The 11763-nt window shown below is 36.7% G+C and overlaps 1 protein-coding gene across 1 annotated transcript in view; it reads left to right on the forward strand.

The window, feature by feature from the left end:
• Nucleotides 1-11763, forward strand: part of PRMT9 (protein arginine methyltransferase 9) — a 40693-nt gene that overhangs the window by 24928 nt on the left and 4002 nt on the right. Inside the window, exons 10-11 of the mRNA XM_004420898.3 lie at nt 7471-7624; nt 11575-11697. Of these exons, the coding sequence (XP_004420955.1) occupies nt 7471-7624; nt 11575-11697 (277 nt within the window). The remainder of the gene's footprint in view (nt 1-7470; nt 7625-11574; nt 11698-11763) is intronic.

Genomic DNA, 11763 nt, shown 5'->3' on the forward strand with positions numbered 1-11763 from the left:
TTTCTTCTAAGAGTTTTATAGTTTTAGGTCTTAACATTTAGGTTTTTGATCTATTTTGAATTTTTGTATATCGCGTACGGTATACAAAATTTTGTATATCGTGTACGGCTTCATTCTTTTGCATGTGGATATCCAATTTTCCCAACACCATTAGTTGAAAAGACTGTCCCTTCCCTGTTGAATGGTCTTGACACTCTCGTCAGAAGTCATTTGATGGTACATGTGAAGGTTTATTTCTGGCCTCTGTATTCTATTCATTGGTGTATATGTCTGTTTTTATGCTAGTAGTACAAACTGTTTTGATTACTGTGGCTTTGTAATAAGTTTTTTAAGCAACTAATTCTTTTTTTTTTACTGTGGAAAAAAACATATAACATTAAATTTATCATCTTAACCATTTTTAAGTGTACAGTTTAGTAGTACTAAGTATATTCACATTGTTGTAAAACAGGTCTCTAGAACTTTTTCATCTTGCAAAACTGAAACTCTATACCCATAAAACACTAATTTCCCTTCCCCAAGCCCTTGGCAATCACCTTTCTACTTTCTTTTCTATTATTTTGAGTACTTTAGATACTTCATATGTGGAATCATATGGTATTTGTCCTTATGTGACTGACTTATTTCACTTACCGTAATGTCCTTGCAGTTCCTCCATGTTGTAGCATGTAACAGGATTTCCTTTTTTTTAAAACTGCATAATATTCCATTGTATATATATGCCAATTTTGTTATCCATTCATCTGCTGATGGACACTTGAGTTAGTCTACCTTTTGGCTACTGTGAATAATGCTGCAGTGAACATGGGTGTGCAAATATCTCTTTGAGATCCTGCTTTCACTTCTTTGGGATATATACCCAGAAGTGGTATTGCTGAAGCACATGGTAATTCTATTTTTAATTTTTTGAGGAATTATGCATAATGTTTTCCATAATGGCTGCACCATTTTATATTCTCACCAGCAGTGCACAAGGGGTTCCACTTGCTCCACATCCTCACCAACACTTGTTTTCTGTTTTTTTGGTAGTAGCCATCCTAATGGATTTGAGCTGATATGATGGTTTTGATTTGCATTTCTCTTATAATTAGTGATGTTGAATATATTTTCATATGCTTGTTGACCATTTTTGTATCTTCTTTGGAGAATTGTCTATTCAAGTCCATTGCCCATTTTTTGATTGGATTATTTTATTGTTGAGTTGTAGGAGTTCTTTATGTTTTATATTCTAGATATTAACCCCCTATGAGGTACATGATTTGCAAATATTTTCTCCCATTCCATAGGTTGCCTTTTCACTCTGTTGATTGTGTGCCTTTGATACACAGGTTTTTAAGTTTGATTTAGTCCCATTTGTCTGTTTTTGCTTTTGATTCTTTCTTCTGCCGGTCAAGTCAGCTGTTGAATCCCTTGATTCATTTATTCTATTTAATTCCAGAATATCTGTTTAGTTCTTCTTCATAGTTTCTTTCTCTTTGTTGATATTCTCATTTTATTCATGCATCGTTTTCCTGATTTTGTTTGTTAAGCATCCTTATGACGATTATTTTGAATTCTTTGGTAATTCATATATCTCTGTTTCTTTAGGGTCGGTTTCTGGAGATTTAATTTGTTCCTTTGATTGGGTCATGTTTCCATGTTTCTTTGTGTGCCGTGTTATCTTTAGTTAGGACTTGGGCATTAAAAAAAAACAGTCATCTCTCCCAGTCTTTACTTTCTGGTTTTTCCAGGGAGGACCTTTACCAATCAGCCTGACTAGAGATTCTGGAGACTTCTCAAGCCTTTTCTGGGGATGCATCTTCTCTGGGTTTGCATGTGTCATCTAGTTGAAGAGGTTTGCTTGCTTCTCCTCCGGAGCTCCCCTGGTGCATATCTGAAGTCCTGCAGCTTCCGTGGTGCTGTAGAAAGCCAAGGTCCTGAAGCTGTCCTTAATGTCAGTCTCTGGTACTGCAGACTCTGGTGCTTGACCAAGCCAAGTGATCTCCTTTGTTATCAGAGGTCCCCAGCCTGGTGCCTGTTCCTGTCACTGCTTTTAGATTTAGGCATGACAGAAATAATCCCTTGAGTAGTGCCCAGAAAAGTCAGAATGTTGGGTGTATGTTTCCCTTTTCTCTTTCCCTCCCCAAGGAGAAGCCGGGAGTTGGGAGTTTTCTCTTGATTGTATGGCACTGTGCCTGGGGGAGGAGCTATGGCAAGTAAATGCCACAAATTTTCCTAACATCTTTAATGCAGTTCGTTTTGGCTGTTTGCTGCCCTCAGGTACAGGAACCTCTTAACTGGTTTCTGGATTTCTCACAAAGGCAGTTAGTCTGTATATTTTTGTTAAGTCAGTGTCTCTCTGGGGAGAGGTGAGTCTGAGACTTCCTATTCCATCTTGCTTATGTGGTCACTTTCCCTATGTCTTTGTAGTAAGATTTGAAATCGGAAAGTGAGAGACTTCTAACTTTGTTCTTCTTTTTCAAGATTATTTTGGCTATTCTGGATCCCTTGAAATTCCATATAAATTTTAGGATGGATTTTTCTATTTTGGCAAAAAATGCTGTTGGGATTTTGATAGGGATTGCATTAAATCTGTAGCTCACTTTGGGTAATATTCACATCTTAACAATATTGTCTTCCAGTCCATGAATGTGGATGTCTTTCCATTTATTTGTATCTTTAATTTCTTCCAGCAAAGTTTGTAGTTTTCAGTATACAAGTCTTTCGCCTCCTTGGTTAAGTTTATTCCTAAGTATTTTATTGTTGTTGATGCTACTGTAAATGGAATTGTTTTCTTAATTTCCTTTTTGGGTTGTTCATTGTTAGTGTATAGAAATACAACTAATTTGTGTGTGTTGATTTTATATCCTGCAACTTGAATGAATTTGTTTATTAGTTGTAACATTTTTTTAATGGAATCTTTAGGGTTTTCTACATATAAGATGACACTCTGCAAACAGAGATAATTTTACTTCTTCATTTCCAATTTTGATGCCAATTTTTTTTCTTGCCTGATTGCTTCACCTAGGACTTCCAGTAACTTTGTTGAATAGAAGAGGAGAAAGTGGGCATCCTTGCCTTGTTCTTTATCTTAGTGGAAAGCTTTCAGCCAGTCACATTTAAACAGAACCTTGTAAAGGATTTTTTAAAAGCATTTTTGGTTTAAAAACAATTTGTCAGATATTCTGTTGTTTGAATGATTGGTTATATTAGTGGGAAACAACTTAAGTGGGAGCTACCTGCAACTCCCCATCCCAGGGTTTCTCAGCAGGGTACGGGTCCTTCTGGCAGTTTGGGTGGGACAGTTCTCATGTGGGCCTGTCCTGTGCATTGCAGGATGTTTGGCATCTCTGGGCACTAAATGCTAGTAGCACCCATAATCATTATTGTAACCAGTATTCCTCCCTTCCCCCAAATACCTCCTGAGGAACAGTGGAGAACCAGTGCTTCTTTCCTTCAGCCTAAGCTATTGCACATTCTTCTTACCAAATACTCCTGGATGTGTAGGCTTATCTTGATTCTGGGACCAAGAGGTGTGCAGATACTCATACCCAGGCCTCCTATTATTATCTTTAGCCTCTAATAGCCTCATGACTGGTGAAAGAGGATGAAGTTAGTGATTGGGAGAATAGATTATATTTGGGATAAGGATAAAGTACTTCTGTCTCACTGGATTCCACCCCCCCCCCCCCAAGGAAAGACAAGGAAAAATAAGCCATTTCACAAACTCAAGTATTTAGTCTCTAGTTACTTTTGCAGGTGTTGTTTTTAAATGTTCGCTCTTATGCTTTATTCACTCACAGTAGGTTAAAATATAGGAGAAAGTTTAAAAGCTTGGTAAGATATATTTTTTTCAAATTTAAACCCATTTAAAAACATTTTGTGTTGGATCACAAGGAAACTGAAGAGTTTCTCCTCTTTAGAATTTTTGCCATTTATGGTTAACTTTTGAGTTGCAACATATTTTTTCATTGCTGAAAGCACAGATGGTTTTAAAGTATTATTTGCTTTGCAGAGGATTCCACTGAGGAATCTGGTAGCTGCAGTGGTGTCAGTGACAACAAAACACTGTCAGTAAAGCTATGCGGAGGTTCAAGGCGATTTGTGTTTTATCTGACATACTAAGCAGCATTCCTGTTAGTGACAGTAACACTGAGGTTAAGAAAGATCTGTACAAGATTTTAGATTAAATTAGTGTGAATGTGGCCTTCTAAAATAATTTTCATAAACTGCTTTTGTATAGTATTTATCTCTGGCATGATTGTTAGTACTTAATTCAGCCTTTTCAGACTTTCTAGGTTTCAGTAGATGAATTTTTACATTTTGTTCAGCCTAAATTTTCTGGTTACCCCCTAAATGACTTGATGGCATTGTCCTCCCTCTTTCTCTCCCATAGATTTCATGGTTAGAAAGTTGGTTTTTATTAACCTGTGTGCTTTTTCATCTTGCTAATTTCGTAGAATGGTACCCTTTTGTGGCTATTTAGGGGTGGGGGGAATCACTCAAGCAACATAAAGCTCTGTGGCTGGTCTCTCATTTAAGACCTTAGAAAAATTAGATCTGGTTTTCATTTAAATGGATCACAATTAGCAGATAACTTCATTTGTTCAGATAAATTTAGTAATGTGAGTTTTCAGGATTAAACTTGATCCATTTGAAGAAAACAGGTAGGTTTCTCCAGTTATTTAGGAAGATGTTAAAATTTTATCTGGTTTTTAAAGGCGTAGATAGGAATTTTAAGAGCTGTTTACTTTTGTTAAGAGGTGTGTAATTTTACTAATTGTAGAGTTTGAATTTCTACCAGACTTTACCTGAAATGCTAAAAAGTTGACAGAAAAGGAATAACAGAAACGAGTGAAGCATTGTTGTCAAGGTGGAGTCCATTTTTAGGCCAATCTATTTATATATACAGGACTTACTACAACTTAAATGATCATGTGCTTATATTTAGTGAAGAGAGATTATCCTGGTTTAGGATCATGACTTCTCTCGGTCAGTCTGATGCCATTACCCTTAGGAATCATCTCTAACTTTCCTTGCTGATTTTATGCTCATCAAATGACCTGGTTATGATTTGGCTTCCCGTTAGCTAGTCTTTAGGGAGAGCTGTTACAAGAGCAGCATGTTTACTTATTGTAAACTTTTCCGTCAACTTTTTATTTTTAAAAATTTCAAGATTTCAAACTTAAGAATTGCAAGAATAGTAACAGTAAACACTAGACTGCTGTTTTGTTTGTTGGACCATTTGATACTTAGTTGTTGGCTTCATAACCTTCACCCTTACTTGAACATTCAGCCTGTGTCTCCTTAGAACAGAGGTTTTCCCCTACATATCACAATATAATGATCACACTCAGGAAACTTAGCATTGATAAAATGCTATTATTTAATATATAGTCTATATTAAAATTTACCCTGTAATACAAAAAAAATTTGTCCCAGTAATATTCTTTTTTTCTCCCCAATCTAGGTTCTAATCAAGGGTCTTCCATTGCATTTAGTTGCCATGTCTTGTTGTTGTAATTTGTCATTCTGATTTTAGATATTTTTAAATGGTTGAGATAATCAGTTTAGTAAAAGTCAGGAGGATTAATAATTTGAAACTAATTTAAGAGCAGAAGTGCAAAAGTGGTTTTGAGGAATGGGGTGTTTTATAGTTTGTTGAGATTTTAATGATCTCTTCAGGTAAACTGTATAGCATAAAATTTTAGAAATTTGGAGGAACTGCTTGTTTAGATATGCACAAATGTATTGGTCAGATGTTTAGCCTGTGTTTTTATAAATAGATCCTTACTAACTCTAAATATTTATGAGTAAAAACTTACTATGAAAGATATATAAGATAATATGAAGTCACTTGTCTGTGGTAGCCTGTCCTGGAAGTTCAGGTGGAAACGAGCTTGAAATATTCAGTAAAAATGAGGAATTGAATGTTTGATTATAAATGTGGCAAATGAAAATAATTACTTGGTATAAAATACCTTAAATTATGCCTCACCTCTGTTTCATTTGATGGCCTTAGGTGGCCCACCCACCCCTCTTATGTCTCCCACACAGTTCAGATGTGAGGAAACAAAATTGTATAGGTGGGTGTGGGAGCTGCCTTGGCTTAAGAGCCCTACATTTCATATAGAGACTAATATTTCCCATGGGCGTAGCTTCCAAGTCCCAGTTACCAAGTCCCTTGGTTACAAGTCATACCACACTCAGGGAAGCCCAAAGGTAGTATGGCTTCCCATCAGGCATTTATAGTTTGGTCATAGTTCTCTCAGTCCAGATGCAGTCTATCTAGTAAGAGGCATTTTAAAATTTTTATTATAAGCAGTGTTGCTATTGATAACAGAGCTGACATTCCACCTTTATGGGAATTTCAGGGAAACAGAGGGTGAACTCAAGATCATTTGTAGGAGGAGAAAGGGTTTTGTTAACCTTTTACTCACACTCTTTACTAGAGCATTTGGATTTTTTTTTTGCTTTCAGAGTGTTTAACTTTTTATTTTGAAATAATTTAAAGCTTACAGAGAAGTTAAAGACTAGTACAAAAAACTTAACATATACTTCACACCCAGATTCACAAATTGTTACTATTTTGTCACATTTGCTTTATTATTCTCTCTGAACTATTTAGAGTAAGCTCTATATATTATGTTCCTTTACCCCTAAATACTTTGGTGTGTGTTTCTTAAGAACAAGGACATTCATTTATATAACCATTGTAGTTATCAAAAGCAGGAAATTTACATGGACACAATACCGATATCTAATGTACAAATCTTACTCAGATTTCACCATTTGTTGCATTAATATCCGTTATAGCTTTTTTTGTTCCTAGTCCAGAATTAATCCAGAATCACACATTGCATTTAGTTTTCATGTCTCTTTAGTCTCCTTTATTCTGGAATAGTTCCTCAGTCTTTCGTGACATTAACAGATTTGAAGAGTGTAGGCCATTTATTTTGTGGAATGTTCCTCATGTTTTCTTATTAGATTCAGATTATCCATTTTAGAGAGGAATACCACAGTTTTGTCACATCCAGAGGCATAGTGTTGCATTATCCCACTATTATTGATATTAATTTAGATCAGTTGGTTTGTTATATCCATGAGGTTTTTCCACAGTAAGTTGCTATTTTTCTTTTAGTAATGAGTAAGTCATATCAAAGGGTGATACTTTGAAACTATATAAATATTCTTTTTCTAATCAAATTTTCACCCACTAGTTTTAATATCCATTGATGACTCTTCCTGAATCTAAAGACATATCCATCCTGCTGACTGTTTGTTTTTCTCTGTCGTAGATTAGCAGTCACTTTAAGTTTGACTTGTTAGGAAATGATTTCTAGGGATTTACCATTCTGAACTACTAGCCAATAACATAAAGTCCATCAGACTGTATACAGTCTGCAGCTCACTAATTCATCATGATTTAGTTATTGGTATTTATAAAATGTAAGGAATCAAGATGCTTTTTTGAACATTTTCCTTCTTTAGATGTTTGCTACAATCTGGAGGTAAGATCTTTCCTCAGTACGTGCTGATGTTTGGGTTGCTTGTGGAATCACAGACACTGGTAGAAGAGAGTGCTGTTCAAGGAACGGAACGAACTCTTGGATTAAATATAGCACCTTTTATTAACCAGTTTCAGGTAAGTGTCTAGAAGATAAATTCAACCAGGTGGCTCTTATACACAGTCTACTTTATCTCTCTCTGTAGTTTTATCTAGTCACCGTGTTTAGCTGGATAAGGATGGTAATCAGTTTCCTAGAGCAACGGAACTTATTGTGGTAAAAATCAACCTAGGGCTTAGAATAGCCAGGGAATTTTTTCGTTCCTACTGACACAAGTCTACAGATATTCCTCCTAACCACTGTTATAAATGAAAAATAGGGTACTGGGTTTAGTCTTATGAAAAAGGATGCTACTTGTCTAAAAAAGCAGCCGCCAGAAGAAGATCTATGTTCTGAACTTGAACCCTCAATTATATTAAGACCTCAGGCTGACAGGTGATAGGTGTGAGCAGCTAATGTCTAGGCAGTCAGACTGCAGGGAGCAGGAATGTAGGAGCGTAGGAAACTAGAGCTCTCGGCAAAGGCACTAGCAGAAAAATACAATAATACAAGTAGAATATACAATACAATAAACAAAATACAATACAGTTAGTTGCTGTTTGGGAAACAGAGAGTCAAGATTGCTGGCAAAGGCACTAGCAGCAAAATACAAATTTGTGAGTTAAAATTGTGGATTTTTGTGGGAGTGGATGGAATGCTAGGGAAGAAGTTTGGGGTTGGAGACTGAGGTTAGGAGATAGGTAGAATACTGCCATGTAAGCCAAAGCTTCCCAAGTGTGAAGTGAGATGTTGAGTACAGAATTAAAGAAATGATATCTAAAACTTTTATCTAAAGGCTGTAGATATTAAGCTCTTGAATATGCACTGTTAGATCTTCCATGAACAGTACTTGCTTAACAAATATCAATTTATTGAGGAAATGCTTTTTTTTTTTTGCTGAAGAACATTCTCTATGAGCTAACATCTGTTGCCAATCTTCCTCTTTTTTTGCTCAAGGTAGATTAGCCCTGAGCTAACATCTGTGCCAGTCTTCCTCTATTTTCTATGTGGGTCGCTGCCTCAGCACGGCTGAGGAGTGGTTGTACGTCCATGCCCAGGATCTGAACCCACGAACCCGGGCTGCTGAAGTAGAGCGTACCCAACTTAACCACTGTGCCACGGGGCCAGCCTCTGAGGAAATGCTCTTTTGAGGGCTGGCTAACTAAGGTTTTAGAGTTTGTTTAATCTCAATTTTTGGGTGGGTTTAATAAAGAGAATATACTTATCAGAAGAGAAGTTTAAATTATTTCTTTGTGTGGTCCAAAAATACCACCATCGCCTGTCTTTCTAGTTCATTCTTCTTGAACCTGACATCAACAATTCTTTGATTCCATCAGAATCTATGATATTTTGATCCTGCCTTCTGTCTTTTCACTGTACTTCCCATTTCACATCCTCCCTTAACAGCTTATGTTCCATGGTCTATATATTTATTTATATATCCCTTCTCTTCAGTATTTCTGCTGGCCTGGAAAAATCCCACCTTGGTTAAATCCAGCTCTCTGCCTTCTTTACACCAGTACCCCTCCAGCTGAATATGCTGACTGTGGTCTCACTTCAACTCATGACCACTCATCTTAAGAGGCTCCATAAACCTGCCTGGCAGTTTTACATTTCCTAGTCTGCTCATCCATTTTCTTAGATGATATTGTCTCCTCTCCTCTAATATGATGATTATTTGACTGCCACACAGACAACTGAGTGAAGCAGTGAAACAAAATGAGAGGTTGTAAAAAAACAAAATGCTATACAGAAAACAGTAGAAATGTATTTCTTCATTTAACAAATGTCTGCTATATACATTATTTTAGGTTTTGGGAATAGAGCTATGAAACTAAAGAGAGAGTTTCTGCACTCATGGAGCTAGCATTCAAATTGACAATAAACAAACAAGAGATAGACAATAAACAAGGATTAGTATGATAGATGGTAAGAAGTGCTGTGGACATAAAGCAGGTAAAGGGAGGAGATAAGGAATGGGAATATGGGATTTACTATTTTATATAGGTAATGCCTAAGGAAAGGACTCATGGATAAATGATATTTAAGCAGAGACCTGAAGGAAATAAGGAAGCAAACCATATACAACAAGTGCAATGGCCTGAGGCAAGAACAAGATTGGCGTATTCAGAAATAGCAAGAAGTGGGCCAGCCCCAGTGGCCTAGGGGTTAAGTTCGGTGTGCTCCACTTCAGCAGCCCGGGTTTGGTTCCCAGGTGCAGACCTACACCACTCGTCTGTCAGTGGCCATGCTGTGGCTGTGGCTCACATACAAAAAGAGGAAGATTGGCAACAGATGTTAGCTCAGCGTGAAGCTTCTTCAGCAAAGAAAAAAAAAAAAGAAAGAAATAGAAAGAAGAAACCATGAGGGAGAGTCAGAGGAAAGATGCAGTCAGAAAAAAGTATCAGGAGCTAGATCTTGTAGAGCCTTTTGGCCAGTATAAAGATTTTGGCTTTTACTCTGAAAGGGGTGGAAAACAATTAGAGGGTATTGAACAGATGAGTGACATGGTGTCTTGTTTTGAAAGGATTACTATGGTTGCTGTGTTGGGAGTAGACCACTTGTGAGAGCAGGTAAAGGCATAAGATTATTGCAGTAATCCAGGTGAAGGTGGTGCAAAGTGGTCAGATTGTAGATATATTTTGACGGTAGATTTTGTGATAGATTGGATGTGGAGTATGAGAAAGCACCTGGAAGGATAGTTACCATTTACTGATATGGGGAAAATAGCAGAAGGATCAAGTTGTGTTTATGTGTTTTGTGGGGTCATTGAGCAGTTGGATAAGTATTCAGAGAAAGATGTAGGCTAGAGATATAAATTTGCTAGATGATATTTAAAGCCATAAGATTAGATGAAATCACCTTGGGGGTATATAGAAAGAGCATAGGGCTCAGAACTGAACTCTAAAGAACTCACAAAGTTATGAGCTCTAGATTGGAAATCTAGAAGGAATTGGCAAAGATGACAGGAGTAGGCGGTAGGCTAGGTTGAGAAACAAAAGTCAGGACAGACTATGAACGATGGGTACAGCTGTGTGGGGATTAAGAGTGCAGGTAATGAGAGTGACATAGGAATCTAGGGCTGCTTCTGGTGACGGATATAAACAGGGATAAAGGGCATAGTGAGAAGTCCTGGAAATGGCATGGAATTGCTGTGAGTTTTTATGGGGAGGGAAGGTTGGATGCCTTCAAGGATGCCCAGGGAGCAGTTGGTGGATCTGTGTCCTCTGTTTCACCATGAACAGTTGCTCTCTAATATTTCAGTCAAAGGAAAGAGGGCATTTTTTTTAAACAGCAGTTTCCTTTTTAGTTCAAATGAGGAGACTAAAAGTTATTAGTAGGAAGGTTCCATTGCTACTAAAATTGATGGGACACTTTATACCAGTGGTTCTCAACCTTGACTGTACTTGCAGAACTGCTGATACCTGGATCCCAACTTCAGATTGATCTGAGTTGTGGCCTGAACAGTTGGACTTTTTAAAAGCTCCTGAGGTGATTTTAATTTGCAGCCGAAGTTGGGAACCACTGCTTTCTAGAAATTAAACTATTTTCCAAACAAAATCCATTATTAAGTTGTTTGGTTGAATTTGGCATATTTTCTCAATTCAGTAATTAATGTTGTAGTATTTATTCATTAGTTCATCTTTCACACATAAGTACATCCTTCATTTAAAACTTTTGGAGCTGTTTGGCTTAAGTAAAAATTTAATCTGCTTCCATCCAAGCAAAGAATCTATAAATAATTAAAAACATAGCAAATTGTTTAACCTACCTAAACTTGGTTTGTTCATTCTTCCTGTAAAACTGGAGTCATGAAAGTCCTTATGCCTTAATGTTGATGTAGGAATTAAATTAAATGAGGTAAATAGATGTAAAAAGCATTGTATCATACTGAGCCAAGTACAAAGCAAACACTTGATGAGCTCACAAAATTCTTTTTGGCCACAAAGAGAATTGAGTAAAAGTGAAAAATTTATACTTTCTTTAGGTACCTATACGTGTGTTTTTGGACCTATCCTCATTGCCTTGTATACCTTTAAGCAAGCCAGTGGAACTCTTAAGACTGGATTTAATGATTCCGTATTTGAACACCTCTAACAGAGAAGTAAAGGTAATGCAAAATGATTATTCTTGTCATAGTCAGAATAATTATCTTAAACTAGGTAATACTTTATAT

Source organism: Ceratotherium simum, chromosome 12, assembly GCF_057802395.1.
Source record: "Ceratotherium simum simum isolate JZ-2026a chromosome 12, ASM5780239v1, whole genome shotgun sequence".
Taxonomy (NCBI): Eukaryota; Metazoa; Chordata; class Mammalia; order Perissodactyla; family Rhinocerotidae; genus Ceratotherium; species Ceratotherium simum.